General features: G+C 46.1%; 2 protein-coding genes across 2 annotated transcripts in view; one reads left to right on the top strand and one right to left on the bottom strand.

Annotated features, from left to right (window-relative positions):
* Positions 1-785: 785 nt before the first annotated feature.
* On the bottom strand, positions 786-4,767 carry LOC135814125 (large ribosomal subunit protein eL33-like). The gene is made up of 5 exons (XM_065327190.1): positions 4,689-4,767; positions 4,533-4,558; positions 4,272-4,446; positions 1,775-1,906; positions 786-843 (listed from the first exon to the last, which is right to left on the bottom strand). The coding sequence occupies exons 2-5, from the start codon at positions 4,550-4,552 to the stop codon at positions 820-822; spliced, it is 351 nt and encodes a 116-aa protein (XP_065183262.1). The 5' UTR covers positions 4,553-4,558; positions 4,689-4,767; the 3' UTR covers positions 786-819.
* An 80-nt stretch (positions 4,768-4,847) lies between these two features.
* The window catches only part of LOC135814121 (elongation factor G, mitochondrial-like), a 25,174-nt gene continuing 11,705 nt past the window's right edge, over positions 4,848-18,316 (top strand). The window contains exons 1-12 of the mRNA XM_065327185.1: positions 4,848-5,030; positions 8,746-8,799; positions 11,408-11,521; positions 11,689-11,763; positions 12,842-12,899; positions 13,194-13,282; positions 13,507-13,583; positions 13,984-14,022; positions 15,374-15,490; positions 15,868-15,941; positions 16,722-16,798; positions 17,147-17,227. Of these exons, the coding sequence (XP_065183257.1) occupies positions 4,977-5,030; positions 8,746-8,799; positions 11,408-11,521; positions 11,689-11,763; positions 12,842-12,899; positions 13,194-13,282; positions 13,507-13,583; positions 13,984-14,022; positions 15,374-15,490; positions 15,868-15,941; positions 16,722-16,798; positions 17,147-17,227 (909 nt within the window). The 5' untranslated portion in view covers positions 4,848-4,976. The remainder of the gene's footprint in view (positions 5,031-8,745; positions 8,800-11,407; positions 11,522-11,688; positions 11,764-12,841; positions 12,900-13,193; positions 13,283-13,506; positions 13,584-13,983; positions 14,023-15,373; positions 15,491-15,867; positions 15,942-16,721; positions 16,799-17,146; positions 17,228-18,316) is intronic.

Below are 18,316 nucleotides of genomic sequence, written 5' to 3'. Positions count from 1 at the left end.
TGAAAGCTTTCCAAAAACGGCAAAGTCAATTTCTACTCCGGCCACTCCCGGTGTGGTCGGATTCCACTCCAAGTCCACCTACTCCGGATTCGATCGGGTTCGACCAAACGATCAAGCTCACTCGGGATTCGCCCAATCGATCATGCCCCAAAACTTCCCGCGGAAAATCGATGTTCCTCGTACCAAATTTGTACGCAAAATAATCGTTCTGCACCCGATGACGCAAAATCTCCATACGAAACATGGTTCGTGTGAAAGCCAGTCCACACGGCCGGATTCTCCGTGCTGAAAAATCGTATAGAGCACGCGTGGAAAAAATCCGTAGCGCCCATACGGATTTTGGCACGGAAAATCGTACCCCGGAACCTCTCTACCAGGGAGTCGTAAATTTCACGACTCCCTGCCTATTACCAAGAGTATAACCTCCAAGAGTGTGCAACTCGTGATACCCTTTCTATGGGGTTCGCCAACGGCGAAATCTCACATCATGTGGTGCAGTGTTGTGGTTGCACGTTTCAAGCCCATTTTTAGCGAGCAGCGGAGCAATAATAGGGAGGTTCCGGGGTACGATTTTCCGTACCAAAATCCGTATGGGCGCTACGGATTTTTTCAAGGCGTGCTCCATACCGGCACAGAACTGTACTTCTCACCACCACCATACGCATGGCAAGTGGGATCTCAGTTCAGCAGCGGGTTTTCTGGTAAGGAATTCAGCAATAATCCACAGGGCATGCAACGGTGCGATCACGACCACAAACAACACAGACTCACAACGAGCACAGTAGTTCATTTTTCAAAAACGTTTATTAGGAGCACCTCTCAGACTCTTGATGGGTAGAGCATCTGTAGGAGGATAAAGCGGAAGACAAAACCACACACATAATGTGAGCACAGACAGAAACAAAGCCACAATACGAACAAGACTTACACTCACATGCGTAAAAGCAAGGTCAAGGTCAGTACAGGATATGGGTATTAGACACCCTTAGCAAACAACGGTAACGCTATTTTTTACGGTACTTGTACCTTGATCACCCAAATAGCGTTGAAGCTGCAGCGTAAAAACGTTATGGGGGCTGATTTATCGTTGTGACCAACGGAACGTGTCTTGGCCAAATATTGCATAGTCCGTACGTATTTCACCTTGTATCGCGTACATGGTGACACAAATGGTTGTACTGCGCAAAATCAAAGCTATTCTCGTGGCAACAGCGTACTAAAAATAGCGTGCATCTTGCTAAAGGTCGAACCCAAATCACGGTATTTTCCCCCTTACGATAATACTGTTACAACATAACGTGTTTAGCTAAGGGTGTCTATTATCTTGCTGATAGTACAGTGAGCTTATCTGATTCCTATAGCCCATTGTCTGGAAATATATGCGTGGGCACAGGAACGCCGATCGACAAAAACAGTGTTATTTAGTTTCCCAAACACAATTCCATATTTTTTTAGTCTGGAAATTAAAATTTTGGATTTTCCATACTTATCCCAGACTATGCTGCAAACAATGTTAACTAACCAGCACGTTAACTTACTACACGTAGCACAAAAGCTTGAAAAAGGGCACTAGTAGTGGTCGTGTAAACATGGTCTAGTGCTCATACCCAAAAGCCTCGGTGCGCGGGTTTTCCACGGGACGCGGCGGTATATCAAAGAGCCGAATGAAAATAATGCAAAATAAAGAGATGTGTGATACTGCTCTTATGACTGCAAGCCAGTATTTTCCAACAGAGTGCATGAATGGTGTGACAGTTGGCAGCAATAGACTTACAACTCTGACTGATGCGCCAATGGCCTGTCCGGGGAGGTTCTTTCTGAACTGAACACGGACAACACCACTGTTTCCATGCGAGCGAGTGACCTTGCCCCAGATGACGCGGACCTTGTTGGCCTTGCGAGCACGCTGCATGCACAACAGATAGGGAGAGATCAGAGAATCAGAAACAGCCATCGCAAAGGCAAGGGAAAGTACCGCTAGAGCGCCCACCTTGATTTTACAGCCAAGGGAAGGAAAATGATATGGCAGAGTCCTACTAAGTTTGCACTGTTTGAGAACCTTGTGTAATGCGGTAACACTTGGCATGTGTGGAGCTCGCAACCGCTCGAAGGTAAACCGAGTAAGGAATGATTGCATGGCGTGCTATCTGCGTACAAGGCACGCTTTGTGTGACGCACGGACTGGACACTACCTCCACAACGCAACCACGAAAGAACGAGACGGTGGGGCGCTCTCGCAGTACTTTACGGTACTGGATGATGAAGATGAAGCCAATACGTATAAAGGTAACAGTACAAACCACCCAATGTTTAGAATTGCCAAATACAATGCCTTCCTGACATAATTTTACATGATGACACACATGATGTAATGAAGGCTTGGTTTACAAGTGAAATGCGACACAGAAGGGGTCATTGCTCCATACCCGAGACCAAATACCGTAAAAGCCCGTGTATGAAATTTTCGGACGGAATTTATTTTCTTACGATTTCGTACACGGCCTCTTTTGTACTAAAATTTGTTCCTGTGAAGTTATGTACACTATACATGCGTATCGCATGCGAAATTGCGAACACGTGCATTTAGCATGCAGCACTGTACGAAAATTAAATACGTTCGAAAGGTCGAAATTCGGCTTTGTCCGAAAATATTTCCGTCCGAAAATTTCCTGCTATACAGTAGGCCCCGGGCGTATAGAATAGCAGTCTCGATTTCCTGGGCGTATACAAGGACACGGGCGTTATTTTGGAACTGGGCGTATACTTGGAATAGAGATAGGGTACAAGTACCGGTACATGTACTGGCGCTGCCGGCATACCTGGGCGTATACATGGGCATGGGCGCTATTTAGAAACAAAAGTGTTGACTTCCCCTGACTGGGCGTGTACACGGAGGGTGGGCGTATACATGGGCTTTTACGGTATGTGGACAACCATGTCACGTAAATGATGTAAAGACCATCACGATACTGAGTTGGAACTGAATACTATTGGAGGACAAGCACTACATGTGCTAATGCACCAGGTAACCAATAGTAACTATGATACGTGGAAGTCAAGTCAATGACTCCGGAGGGGCAGAACTCCATATTCCAAATCAGCATGATCCTGCTGCATCCTGATTTTCCTCGGGTTTATAATCACTATGCAGGTATGCTGTGTGGGGAGCGACGACAGTGCTGATAGGCACTGAAGAACGAACAGGCTTGACTTTTACCAGGCTTTAACATGATGTCCCATGTACAGCTGCGCTTGGTGAAATCCGACCAAGGTGCATATTTGACGCTATAACAATTTGCACGGCCCCTGGATGCCATGCCAATGCGACCGAATGTACACATGCGCAAACACATTGATGGAATCAGAACTGATTCAGGGCCTCAGTTTTGCTCTGTTTCTGATTTCACCGAGCACAACTGTACACGGTGGCTCAGCTACAGTAAAACGCATTTGTACGCCCACCGCTCAAGAGACCATACCAAGGTGGTTTCTAAGTTCTAAGGAGCTGAGGTATGTCTTATGTGTGTGTGACTTCTGAAAGGAAAGGAACTCTAAAAAATGTGAGGGGAATGCACTGTCTGTAGATAGGCGTCGCAATCTACTGGACAGTGCATCCCCCTCATAATATTCTCGTTTTAATACTAGTACCGTAAAGTACCGCCAGAGCGCCCCACCATCTCATCCTTTCGTTGCCGCCTTGTGGAGGTGAATTCCTGTCTGTAGGTCATACGACACGGATCTTGTACAAACATTGCACATTGTGCAGTCAATCCGTACCCAGTTTACCTTCGAGCTCCACATAAAAGCATACCAAGTGTGACCTTAGTACACGAAGGTTCTCACATCGTACAAACTTAGTAGCATTCTGCCATACGATTTTCTTCCCTTGGCTGTAAAATAAAGGTGGGGGGGGGGGGGGGGGCTCTCGCGAGACGGGGCGCTCTGGCAGTACTTTACGGTATATGCCCTTCATACCCTAAACGGTTCCGAGCTACAAATTAAAATTCAATTATTGTTCAAATCATGGGGACAGGTCCAGGATAGGCTTGGCCCCGAAATTTGAACAGTAATCACATTTTGTTTTGAACCACAGAAATCGTGTAGAGGATAGTGAGGATGGAAAGTAAATGGATGGGTACAGCCGAGTCCTCACAAATTTTTGAATGTAAATTTCTGTAAAATAAATCAAATGTTGTATGTTGAAAAATTTGAAACTTCTTTGTCATACAATGATGGAACAAGATACTCTTTAGCAGAATAAACAACCGTACCTTCATGACAGCGGGCTTTTTGTGGCTCGCACGATAAACGTATGCGACACGCTTGCCCATGTAGAAGTCTGTGTCCTTCTTCTCGTTCACGCCTTGCACACGGATCAAGGAAGTGTTTTCATGCTGGTTGCGAAGGCCACGTTTGTAGCCGAGCACAACTCCCTTGGAGTACAATCTACACGAGTGATTCGGCAAAGTAGAATGCCCATGAGACTCTGAGTAGTGTTGTATGTGTGCAATATCGAAAAAACTAATACTTACTTTACGGCATGTGAAGACATTTTCGCCTTCAATTTTTAGTGGAAGGAATCAAACACAGAAAAAAACGTCAGCCTGCTCGAAAAGATTCCACTTCAGCAGCGATCAGGTTCCATCCAAGTCTAGTTCTACAAAACAGGCCTCTAAAATTCAACTAACCGGCCAATGGTGCTCGACGCTCAGGACGACAGAGGGAGAGAGAAAGAAAGGATTCGCGCATGCGCAAATATCACATGTATGGTATCATAACTATGGTAACTGGCTATGGCGTCGTTGAAATCAACTGAAATGTTACACTTGTGACTTCAGTCATTATTTTTGGGTCACGTAATGTTATCATGATCATGACTTTCACAAGAAATAGTCAGTAGTGTCGAAGGAGCACCAAGGTAGTTATCATTCAGCAAGTTAGTTTCTTCTAGAATAGAATACTCTTCTTTGCTGAAGATGACGCTAGGAGGACGCTTGCTCCGGCTTGGGCGTCAGTTCAGCGGCAACCAGGTATTTGACTTCTGTAAAATTTGTTGTGTTTTTCAGCCCTTGAGAATGAATGAATACTAGTATTCTCTACCTCTCTTTGGAGAATAAGGTGTACTTGCGTAGTAGTTAGTACTGATCTACAAAATTTAATGTAGCCTAATGTCGCAGTGCGTTGTGCAAGCATGTTCATATGCACGAATCTTCTAAACTAATCAAGGATGGACCAGTCGTCTTCTCGAACTGTGAAGACTCCACTGCAGTATGTCTATGCATCATCTCACACTTCAAACGGTCTCTCGACCTTTTAGGTATTCTAACCAAGACCGTTTGAAGTATGAGATGATGGATCAAGCAGTCATAAAATTAATAATTAAAGGGGAATAAATCCGAATAATAGCTATGAAAAGTATGAATGCCGCAGACATCACCACGCAACATGACAATTTGTTCAAGGTTTGGTTTTGTGTGTTTCCAAAATCGATTTTCACGCTCTGATCATCAGTGGAAATACGGAACTAAAGAGATCAAGGGAAAAACAAAGGTTAAAAATCCAAAGAAGTGTGACACATGACGGGTAACTTGTGGGAAGTATTACAAAAAGTGAGAACTAAAATAAAGAGTAAGTGTGACAAACGGGCATGAACAGTGCAGAAACAACTCATGAACACGGGGTGCAAACTCACGAAAATAACCTAAGTGCTAAAACATGTTCTTTTTGCTTACACAAATCGGGCTTATGCGTACGAATACAAACAGCTTCAAGGACCCTCAACTGCTGGACATAACGGGCACGACACAGTACAGAGAAGTGGGAATCATCATACACACTCAAACAATCGGGACGAGATAACAAATGCAAGTACACAGCTGACTTCTTACGAATTTCACCCTCATCAGCTCCATCACTCTTCTTTGGATTTTTAACCTTTGTTTTTCCCTTGATCTCTTTAGTTCCGTATTTCCACTGATGATCGGAGCGTAAAAATCGATTTTGGAAACACACAAAACCAAACCTTGAACAAATTGTCATGTTGCGTGGTGATGTCTGCGGCATTCATACTTTTCATAGCTATTATTAAACTTTTATCTCCACCTAGATTATTTGTATAATTAAAGGGGAAGTTAGGGCAAAAATGAAAATTTCACCAGTTGTAGTCTTCGGGGTGCTGAGTCGAATGGTCTTGGTCCGAGAAAGCTGAGACGCTCCCTTCCTACTTGAATCCCAATCGAACTCGCGCACTTCCACCGAAACTGGGTGACTGCGCCCTACGAGATGGGGATTTGTATGCAAAATGTCACTAAAAGCGCCATTTCGTTCTTATAAAAGCACGGATGACCGCGATTGGCTCATATGTTGTAGTCTTTTGGACGCTGAGTCGACTGGTTTTGGTCCGAAACGGCTGCGATGCAGCGTTCCTCCTTTATTCCCAATCGAACATGGTTGAACAAGCGGTCACGTGCTCCTGCGTACACCAGTCACCTGGTCACTGTGCCTACAGGGTACAACTTACTAGCCTGTTTGACCTTTTTTGGGTGCAGTCCTGTCACTCGAGTTGAACCTTGGTGTGAAAGTTGTCGCCTGCTGGCGTGTTGACCAGGTGATTTGGGCACCCAGGAGCACGTGACCGCTTGTTCAACCATGTTCGATTGGGAATAAAGGAGGAACGCTGCATCGCAGCCTTTTCGGACCAAAACCAGTTGACTCAGCGTCCAAGAGACTACAACATATGGGCCAATCGCGGTCATCCGTGCTTTTATAAGAACGAAATGGCGCTTTTAGTGACATTTTGCATACAAATCCCCATCTAGTAGGGTGCAGTCACCCAGTTTCGGTGGAAGTGCGCGAGTTCGATTGGGATTCAAGTAGGAAGGGAGCGTCTCAGCTTTCTCGGACCAAGACCATTCGACTCAGCACCCCGAAGACTACAACTGGTGAAATTTTGATTTTTGCCTTTTTGCCTTAAAAAAAAATTAAAACCTTGAATCATGTTCGGAGCAAGAGATCAGGGATATGATCACACTCTATCCTAGTACTGCACAATGTACAATTTCCTTGCAGTAATGCTATAGTCGTGAGATTGCTTGTGTCTAGTTGGGCCGTCGACATTCTACAGTGGTGGCCAATACAAATTCACCCTCCGCCTCACTTAAAGCTGTACCACATTTGAGTACACATCCTTATGTTTGTACCACTGTGGCCGTGGAGTGCCTGGCTGGTATTTACTCATAGAGTGAATTGAATTTCATTGGCCAACGTATTGCAATGCACTTTAAGGGTGTCATCGATTGACGAATCCGGATTGGGTGCGAGCAGGTGGTGTGGTCCAGCCAACGCTCAACCAATCAAACAAAGCAAAGGTGTAGTACGCATATCGTACAAAGATTGTGAAAGCGGTCAAACAAAGTCAAAGTCCATTTTCACACCAGCCACTCCCGGTGTGAGGGCCAGTGTTGGTGGATTGCACTCCAAGTACAATTACTCCGAATTCGGCCAAACGATTACGCTCGCTCTGAGTGCACTTGCTCTTGATTCGCCTGATCGATCACGCCCTAAAACTGAAACGGGGTATCGGCACTTGTGATACCTGGTCAAGTCCTGGTGTGTGGTTTTCATCCCAAAGAATATAACGAGAGAGCTTCGAAGCTCAGGGCCCTACGCTATGCTTTTTTGCCTTGATGACCTAGACAAAAAAAAAGCATAGGGATGTTATAAATTCTTTAAAAAATCCTCTCTTTTTTAAGACATAACCTGGGATTCAAACCCACACTATCGCGCGCCCTGCATGCATCCCCCGATACACTTTGCATACATACTAATTCTTCCAAGTTGTTTCACATTGTGATCTTGCATTTGAAAGCCCTATTTGAATATGCATTGTGGCCAGCCGTCTTTCATGGCACGGTACGGTAGGGGATAGGTACGGGACAGGTACGATCGAGGGTAATACGACACCGTCTAGCTGCCCGCAATATTCAAATAGGGCTTTCAAACGCAAGATAATAACGTGAAGCAACTTGGAAGAATGGGTATGAATGCGAAGTGTATGGGGGAATGCATGTAGGGCGATAGTGCAGGTTCGAATCCCAGGATATGCCTGAAAAAAAAATAGGAGAATTGAAAAATTTATAACATCCTATGCTTTTTTGCCGTCAGATACGGATAGCGCCAGGCGTGACACAAACAAATACCAAATTAAAGCTGTGTGGACCCTGGCTAGCGCCAGTAACGTCTTCTGCATAGCTACGGGAATAATACAGTACACCGCATGGCATGAGCAGTACACCCATTGTGTAGTGCACTCAAACGCAAGGATACGTTATTGATGGGGCAAATTTCACTGGCCAGCGCTGTAAAGAAACGTGTTGTTCGGGGTGACCCTCTGAAATTTGGGGCGAATCGACTTTCAACCCAGCATGAACGCAAATTGACTGGAGCCTTGGCGCATTGCTTGGCTTGTATTCGATACGGATTGACTTTTAACTCGGCCCAGGGAGCAAAACCTCAGCCAGAGTTGAACATGCTGCACTGTATCCACATACAAAACAGCCATGGTGATTTGGTACCGTTTGAATACTCTGCTGCAGCTCCATCCCCGTCCATATGAAAGCTCCTTTGTTTCCCACCTGGGTTGAGTTGAATGGGTAGAGAAGTGTAACACTGACACAAACTCCACTGCAGCCAATTCAGCCAATCCTTAGGGTAAGAATCCTTTATTTTTGCCTTCTTTGTATGCAGCCGGCACATCTCCTGCGTTATGGGTGTCTCCGCTGCTCGTCTGACTCGTCCCATGTAAGTTCCTATGAAGCAATGCCATTGTCTGTATAACTTACTACATGTAGTGACATGGTGGTGCTTGGCTATCTATGTCATGTCACCACATTTCAATGAGGACTCCATGAACATTACGATACTGTACGCAGCACATTCAGTGGCCAGGTTCTACACTTGACTTCCCTGGTTCATACCAAGCGCGCACACGTGCGTGTTTGTGTGTGTGGGGGGGGGGGGGGGGGGGGGGGGAGGGGAGTGAATGAAAATCAGTGGGTTCACATTAGGGAGGTTCCGGAGTATGATTTTTCGTGCCAAAATCCGTAGAGGCATTACGGATTTTTTATACGTCGTTTTCAAGCAGTGAAATGTTCCGGAGTACGGAACTTATGTGTTTGCCGTCATTGCCTGGGTTACGATCGCAAACACGTCACATTCCCGCGCTATGCCTTTTTATTTTGAAAATTTGTATCGAAATCAAAACTTCCCGCGGAAAATCGATGTTTCACGTACAAAATTTGTACGCGAAAAATCTTTCTGCACCCGATGACGCAAAATCTCCATACGAAACATGGTTCGTATGAAAGCCAGTCCACCCGGATTCTCCGTGCCGGAAAATCATATGGAGCACGCCTGGAAAAAATCCGTAGCGCCCATACGGATTTTGGCACGGAAAATCGTACCCCGGAACCTCTCTATTCAGTGCATTTATAGCAGATTTCCGTGCTTCTCTTGCAACGGGCGTATACATGGTGTGTGTGTGTGTGTGTGTGTGTGTGTGTGTGTGTGTGTGGCGCTTGTCTTGATCTGTTTCAATCAGAATCAGATCCGCTATCGTTGCTATAAAGAGAAAATCTGTGGGTGCACATCCAGTGCATTTGCAGATTTGCGTGCTTCTCTTGCGACGGGCGTATACATGGTACATGGTGTGTGTGTGTGTCCCATATGGTGCAGTGGTATGTGCAGCGATTTCCAATCGATAGGTTGCGGGTTCGATTCCCGACGATTATGGTCACACACGTCTTTCTTCTCTTTCTCAGACTCCTCCTGACTTTTCTTTCATTCTCCTGGGTGGTTACCAACAGCCAGTGTATGCCGGAGTATGTGGTGTGATGTGTGTGTGCGGAAAAATATGAAAAAGACCAAAAAGTTGGGATTCACTGGCCAGAAAAAGCCACTTCATAGCTGTGTGGTGTAGACCAGGCTGAATAGTGGCGATCAATTCTTCAGCCTTGCAAGCTGTTGAATGGTGCAATCCCAGCACAAGCTGCTATGGCTTCTGCTGGAGCATCGCTATCATCGCCTCCGGCGATGGGCGTCCAATGGTCCAATGGTGTGTGTGTGTGTGAAAGGCCAAAAAGTAGGGATTCACTGGCCAGAAAAAAGTCACTTCATAGCTGTGTGGTGTAGACCAGGCTGAATAGTGGCGGTCAATTCTTCAACCTTGCAAGTTGCTGCATGGTGCAATCCCAGCACAAGCTGCTATGGCTTCTGCTGTAGCATCGCCTTTGGCGATGGGCGTCCAATGGTCCAATGGTGTGTGTGTGTGTGTGTGTGTGTGTGTGTGTGTGTGTGTGTGTGTGTGTGTGTGTGTGTGTGTGTGTGTGTGTCCTCGTCGCCCCCACCTCAGAGTCCTTCGCGAGGCCTTGCAAGCCCGCGAGTGGAGCAAACTACCGCACGAAGACGACAACTTGGAACGACTCTGAGCATTGGCTCATGGAATGTTTGCTCTGTTGTGGAGAGTGATGGACCAGTTCGAACGGCCGCCGTGGGAGGAATCGTTTCCTCCGATAAGAAAATCTTTCAAATAGTTGAACATCTTGACAATGTGTGTGTTCTCTGCTCTGGTGGAGGACGGTTGTACTTTTTCGGGCTCTTGTTTCTGGCCTCCGTCCGTGCTTGTTCTCGCCGTTGTGGACGGCCTGGGGTGTCCCCAGCCGTCCAAGCCAACAGTGCCTGAGGTGGGGTATTCACCGACAGGAGACTTGGTCGGATAGTTACGATGCCGACACTCTCCTCGTCGCCCCCACCTCGGAGTCCTTCGCGAGGCTTTGCAAGCCCGCGAGTGGAGCAAACTACCGCACAAAGACAACGACTTGGAACGACTCTGAGCGTTGGCTCATGGAATGTTCGCTCTGTTGTGGAGAGTGATGGACCAGTTCTAGCGGCAGCCGTGAGAGGAATCGTTTCCGATGATAAGCCAGATCCATAGCTGCTGGAGATGGCTCTCTCGAACATGGTCCCGCTCGTCGTTCTATATTGTCGGCCCCGTAAGGGGACACGTGACCGTAATGGCAGTGTTTACCAGGACCAGGTGTGTGTGTGTGTGTGTGTGTGTGTGTGTGTGTGTGTGTGTGTGTGTGTGTGTGTGTGTGTGTGTGTGTGTGTGCATTCCTGATGATTTGGCGCTGTGTATTTCGGTGCCCTTATTGTCCCTATAAAGCTATTCCTTGCAGTAAATTCACTTTTTTCAACATCCCCTTTGGTAGTACGTCGAACAGCATTCTTTACTGACCTGACCGGCAGTGACGAGGATTGCTGCTGTTAAAAGGAATCCGAGTCTATTGTACTCTCGCTGATACTATCTTTCTTGTTGATTCTTGTTATGCTGTTTGTTTTGCTCTTGCAGTTTCCTAATGAACGTATCCGCAACGTTGGAATCTCAGCCCATATTGATTCTGGCAAGACCACTCTAACTGAGCGTGTCTTGTTCTACACGGGTCGAATCAATGAAATGCACGAGGTGTGTAGACTGATGCTGTACTGTACTACTTATACATGTATTTTTTTTACTGTGTTGCACTTGATGACAATACGGCCATGTTGGGTGGATGCTGTCACGGCTTGCCGACAATAGCTTCATGGCCTGACATCTCTTTCATCTGCGTGTATGTGTGTGTTTTGTGTCAGGTGCGCGGTAAGGATGAAGTCGGCGCTGTCATGGATTCTATGGAGTTGGAACGTCAGCGTGGTATTACAATCCAGGTAAGAACCCGCTCACCAATCTGATGCTGCGGTATATCTGGCAGATGCCATGCTATTGCTGTGTTTGCATGTACATGCACTGTGAAACCTGTTAAACCTGTGAAACCTGTCTAACACAACCGCTCAAGGGACTTAAAAGAAATGTGGTCTCCTTATCCAGGGTCATTTGACTAGAAACAACATGCCGTTGTCCTACTGTCGTGGACATGGAAATCCGGTCGCACGTCTAGCGGCCCCAGGGCGCTGGCCATGCAGCCGTAGGTTAGCAGTACTAGTACACACATGCATGTATTATGCGCTGCTGGTCGCATCGGATCAACATAACATTTTTCAACGTTCTGTACACGCTGAGGGCGCCGGCCCCGAAACTGGATTTCCATGTCCACGACAGTACTTGTACCCGTAGTTGCAGTGGTCTTCTGGTACAGGTGGTCAACTTATCCGAGCAGTCCCCTTGACAGGTTCTACTGTACATGTACTGTAAACGCCCCACCTTAATTTACAGGCAGGGATTAGAAATTGTACGGACGAGTGCATTTGTAAGTTCATACGGTTTGAGAACCTGAGTGTATTCGGGTCATACGTGGCCCTATACCAGCCCACACGCTGTTTGCGTGGTGCTTGCTTCCGCTGCAAGGTAAAATGAGTACGGATTGTTTGTCCAATTTCAATGGCAATTTGCGTGCCATACAACCTACAGACAGGACTCACTCATCCGCTCCGCATACAAAACATGACCACGTACTGTGCCGGGGTGGTCCCGCGATACTTGACTGTACACGGAATGGTTTCTATTCCAGTAAAGTCTTGTCACCGATGAAGGTCCATTCTCCTGCTTTCTTCTGGCTACATTTCGAACAGAAACCTTGCTCTTCAACTTCATGATTTTCCCCTCTTGATGACCCAGAAAGAAAACAATGTGTACTGTAGTAACATGTATTCTGAATTTAACTGTTCTTTTGGTGCTGTTGTACAACGTCGGTTGATTATGTTTGTTTTTGTGTTGCCCATGACTGTAATTCGTTCTGTTCATCTCTTGTTGCTCAAGTTCCTGCTCTTTGTTTGTCGTTGTGTCCAGTCTGCGGCTACTTACTCAACTTGGAAGGATGTCAACATCAACATCATTGACACACCGGGTTAGCTCAGTTTGAACATTTGAGAATATCATCTTGGTTTCTGAAGATAGATCTTTGCAGGATGGTGGCGTTCATACATATGCTGAGGACTCAGCCTAACCGAGTCTCAAGCGAATCGTCAATTTTTCTTTTCTTTTCTGAAGATAGGACTATACATGTACTTGAAGTACTTGAAGAAGTGTGGCTGTAATTCGGTATTCGGTTCCCTGTGTTGCAGTCTTGAATCATTGCCTGTGCTCTGTGCTGTCTGCATGCATGTGTGCATGTTTGTTTACCTGCATTTCTCTGCATTAGGTCACGTTGACTTCACTGTAGAAGTAGAGCGTTCACTGCGTGTTCTGGATGGTGCAATCCTCGTCCTGTGCGCTGTGGGCGGTGTACAGGTTAGTGGGAATGCTTATACACGGGAGACTATCTTCTGTTCTCTGGCTATCCCGGACGCCATCCTGTCTTGAGTCTAGTCATTTACAAGGTCCATCGCTCACTCTTGTCAAGTACGAGTACATGCTCAGCAGTTGTGTCTGATTGTTTTCTTTCTCCTATTCACCGTCCACATCCAGGAAAACGCACTGTGGTATGGCTGTTCTCTTTTGATTTGCTGTTTCAGAGTCAGACTCTTACTGTAAACCGACAGATGAAGCGCTACAGTGTACCATGTGTAGCATTCATCAACAAGTTAGACAGGTAAAGAATTCATCTCCATAGGCATTCGGTATTATTATCATGATGATTCCCGCATGTGAAATGTTCATCTCACGCAGTAGGTTTTTCTGGTGTTTAAGCACCTCTCACCCACAACTTCCATTATCAGTAGTGTGTAGTACAATATGTCCTGAGGACTCGTGAACTGTCTATCCTGTTGTATTGCCACTGTTGTTGACCGTGCAGTTACTGGCACTGCAGAGGTGTGTCGTTTGTGCGCCTTCTACCTGGTCACCTCCCAGTGTTCACAGGTCTAGGGCTGCACAGCGCCCATCATCGCATACTCGGCTCGTGTGATAAGATTTTCATTGAGCAGGACTGTAGTCGCTCTCCTTTTGTATTTGTGTGCTCAAGCGTGGTTTATGTCGCATGTTGTTTGCAGATGGAATGCTAGTCATACTCGTACAATACGAGCCATGAGGTATGTGCCAGGCTATCGAAGTATTCTGCATGTCTTTTCCGGCTTCTATACAGATGCCCTCACTACCGTGGAGATTGGATCATTATAAACACCCTGCATATACTTTTAAAACACCTTGCATGTACCAAGTACTTGTAGCGTCAGGTTGACTTTGTTGCAAATCTAGATCTTGTTTCCCGTCTGACGCGTAGCAATTCCTTTCCAAAGATGAGTTATTGTTCCTTTTTTGATCTCCTGGAGGAGTGTCATTACCGTTATATCCAACCTCAACTCTCTATTAGTGGTACGCCCATTTGAGTACATGTATAGGTCCCGGCTGGTTGTGCTTACCTCTTTTACGTATTGCATCTTTTTTTTTAGGGATGAAATGATCATCCATTTCTTCTTATCGAGTACCGTTTATTATAAACGATCGAGTTATCATAAAACGAGTATGCTGGATATCAAGAGTACATAAACCAGAGTGTGCAACTGTGCATATCAGATCTGAAACAGCGCAGTTCGTGCACTACGTCACCCTGATGAGGTCAGCCAAGCCGCGACTTGCGTACAGCTCAAATTTTCAAGTTTCATAGCCCGGAAATCAGCCAAGTTTGCTTGATTTTAGACGTCCAGTTTAAGGATTTCGGTGTTTTGTGTGACTGTGTACGCTGCGTACATCCACTGACAAGTAAAGTCACCAGGCTATCCATATCAAAAAACCGAAATCAGGACAAACTCAGTGACCTGCACCACCGCGACTGGTTACGCAACTTTTCACCGTACCTGTGGCTTACCATGCCGTCAGAAATGACGTACTGCACGAATTACGCTCCCACAGGAACCATCCCGAGTTGCACACTCTGGTTTATGTTCTCTTGTGGATATGTATGGCGTATCAAAATGATACTGGTCTCCGGAACATGATAAGTGCCTGAAGGACTTGTGCATACAGTTAAATACAGTACATGTACTAGTATACGCTCCTACATGTACTTGTATGTCACGAATGCGGATGCCTACAAACAGGCGCCTTGCTCGACTCCCAGTGACAATCAAATCCTCCACAGCCAGTTGGTTTTGCTGCAGCGTGGTAGATCTACACACCGGATCCCAAAAGTGCGAAGGTGACTAGAAAAAGGTGTGAATTATTTTGTCACCTTGGCTGACGCGCAGTGCTGGGGTTGACAGTGCAGTGCAGACAGTGTGACTAAGCTAGTACTATGCACATGTACACTGCACATGTACAAGTCGTGCATACTCGATAACAGCATAACGAGTAGCGATCATAGAGATAACGAGTAAGTTCCAAGTAATCGGTGTAATCGCTCACTTTTTTTAGATGATTTTTTCTTTCCGATCTTCCCTTCAGGAATAAGCTGGGTCACAATGCTGCCTTTGTTCAGCTTCCTATTGGCCTTGAATCCGACTTTTCAGCCATCATGGACATCGTTGAAGAGGAGACGCTGTACTTTGAAGGTGACCATGGGTGAGTGTATCGGTGACAATGTCTGTAGACTAGGCCTACTGTAGACATTATCTCATTCCGTAACTGTGCCGGTCAGTCTACGACTTCTATCTTTTCTCGTGTTCCGCATGTATAGCTCTCTGGGGGACGTTGGCCCGCTTCTTTCATCACAGCTGAAGAGCGTGGGGGGGGGGGGGGGGGGATAGTCCTTTGTTTCCAAAGCACAATGTATCATCATGTTGCGGGTTGGAACAAACTTGGTTGTGTTGCTCGCAGCTGTGCTGCAGTAGCTTGCGATGCTTGGCACGCATGGCTGGGATAGACTCCGAAAAAAAGAAAACACCTTTCACGGCTTTCACGTGTATGTGTGCTTGTGTTTGTTCTTCTGTTTTGTGTAGCATGCAAATCAGAAAGGGGCCTATCCCTGATGATATGCTTGATGAGGTCAAGCAGAAGCGCCAGGACCTTCTAGGTATGTCCAGGCCTAATTTTCGTGTTTGGATTTGATTGCTGAACCAAACTTTCTATCCGCATACAAGTCAAAGCGGTAGAGCTGGGAGACCTGCTTCTTTGAAGCGTTGTTTTTGCTTTACAGGAACAAGATGTAGTCCACCAGTGTTGCTGATCATGAAAAGGATTGTGATGAGAGGTTTTTCCCTTTTCACCGCTCTTGGCCCAAAGTAATGATACGAATCTGGTGTTTGCTTGCTTCTTCTGTCTGCCGTGCAAGCGTATACCGGTGTGACTTGAAGTTAGTGCCACCTTGCCGCTATCTGTGGGTCTATTGACCATCTCACGTTGCATCGCAGTGGCATTTTATTCCCCTTATGAGTCAGAATGTTAATGTTGTTTTGTCATGGTTGGGTACTGCCCTCATCTCTGGGGTTGCTCCCCGTATTAGTGTTGCATGCATGTGCCATGAGATTGAGTTGAATAAGAAAATAGCATAACAAATAAAATATGTAAAGTAGCGTTTTGGAGACAGCAACTTTAATGTGGCAATCAAGAGTACTAACTGTGCGGTAACCATGCTTTATTACAATAGGAACGAACATGGGATTCCATCCATAGTTACATATATGATGATCGTTACGCGAAAACGGTTCTGAACACTTCTTCTTCTTTTATGCCGGTATGTACATTTCACATTCACATTTTTCTCCCGTGTTCGTTACTATAGTAGTAAAGCATGGTTACCGCACAGTTAGTACTCTTGATTGCCATAAAAACTGTTTGGTATTGTGTCTTGCAGAGTGTCTTGCTAACGTCGATGAGGAGATTGGAGAGCTTTTCCTCGAGGAGAAGGAACCAACAAAGGAGCAGCTCAAGGTTAGTCAGCCAATGGGACAGTAACTGAAAGTCGATTTTTTTGTTGCAACTCCTTGTATCTGTCCTGGTCTTTTTACGACAGATGTAAGTCGGGGGTTTTCATGCATTCAAGCAGGGGTTTCGTATATTTTTTCAATTTAATACTCCCTGCACCCCTCATTACCAGGCTTTTTGGTGTGGCTCTCTCTCTCTCTCTCTCTCTCTCTCTCTCTCTCTCTCTCTCTCTCTCTCTCTCTCTCTCTCTCTCGCTCGCTCGCTCGCTCACGTTCCATTATGTTTCACCAACATGCCTTGCCTCGCAGAGCTCTTTATCTTGTGTAATTTGGTGTTCCTTGTTCTTGTGTGCAGGCTGCGGTTCGTAGGAATACCATTGCTCGTAAATTTACTCCAGTCTTTGTGGGATCCGCATTGAAGAACAAGGGTGTACAGGTACGCATCTATAATATACTTCCTCCGCGTCATTAAAATTGTCGCTTCGCACATCGCAATATTTGTGACTTGGCTCGTCTTAGTCAGACTATCGGAATCGCTGTTTTCTGTGTTCGAACACTGGTGTGACCCTTCCTGCACAATGTCTACTTGTCACTGAAGCCGTGGTGGTCTCGAACTTTGTCGGAGCTCTCTTCCGCACCAAGCAAATTCATCGCGCTCCGCACTATTCCGCCCCAGAGCGCATTTCGTTTTCTGGAGTTCGTGCCGTCCCACATCGTTCGCGTGGGCATTTGTCAAGACTGCAAGCTTGGGTATAAGAATCCTGGTATCTCTCCTGAATACAAACTGCTGAAGTTGGCGATGGCAAGAACAAAGTGGTCTCAAATTCCTAAAATGCGCTACTTGTGGCGCATGTTGCTGCGAAGGTAGCAGGTCTGAAAACACCAACAAAATCAGCGAAGCGCTTGCCAAGGAAAGAAGGTGCGGAACTGCTTACCCTGTCCCGCTGGAAGGTCGTTACAGTGTACTTGAAAAATGCTAGCTTGCCTTCATCGCCTGGCACCTGGAGGCATGGATCGCCTGAAAACGAAGTTTCTTGACCTGAATTTGAACGCGCGTCTTGTTCAGCGTCTTGTTGAGTGCTGAAGGGTCTGCCTCAAACTCTGATGAAGACGTCGACCTTAGCTGCAAGTGCAGCGAAGCGGGGGGTCACAAACTAAAGCTTGGCCCGTCGACAATGCTCTGCCTCAATTTCTAGCTGATTTCTGTGCCCTTCGAGTGGACAAAATAATTTTCGAAAAATCGCTCTGGGAAGCGACAATTTTAATGACGCGGAGGAAGTACTCTTTTTCTTTCTTTGTAAGTTTTGAACTTTGTTCATGTCATGTGATTTGGTTGGCAATGTTGTACTTGTATGACACTGCTCTCAAGAATCATTTTGCTTGGGGATTGCATGGCGTGAAACTCAAGTTGCAAGCAAAACCTGTTCTGCCTTTGTACGGAAGCCCTGCCCATTGTGATATTGAGCACTGTGTGGACAGATGAGCAACTCTACTGTGTACAAGTAGTGCGTATGCTGTGCTGCAC

This window comes from Sycon ciliatum, chromosome 4, assembly GCF_964019385.1.
Source record: "Sycon ciliatum chromosome 4, ocSycCili1.1, whole genome shotgun sequence".
Lineage (NCBI taxonomy): Eukaryota > Metazoa > Porifera > Calcarea > Leucosolenida > Sycettidae > Sycon > Sycon ciliatum.
This window is presented reverse-complemented; position numbering and strand designations above follow the sequence as displayed.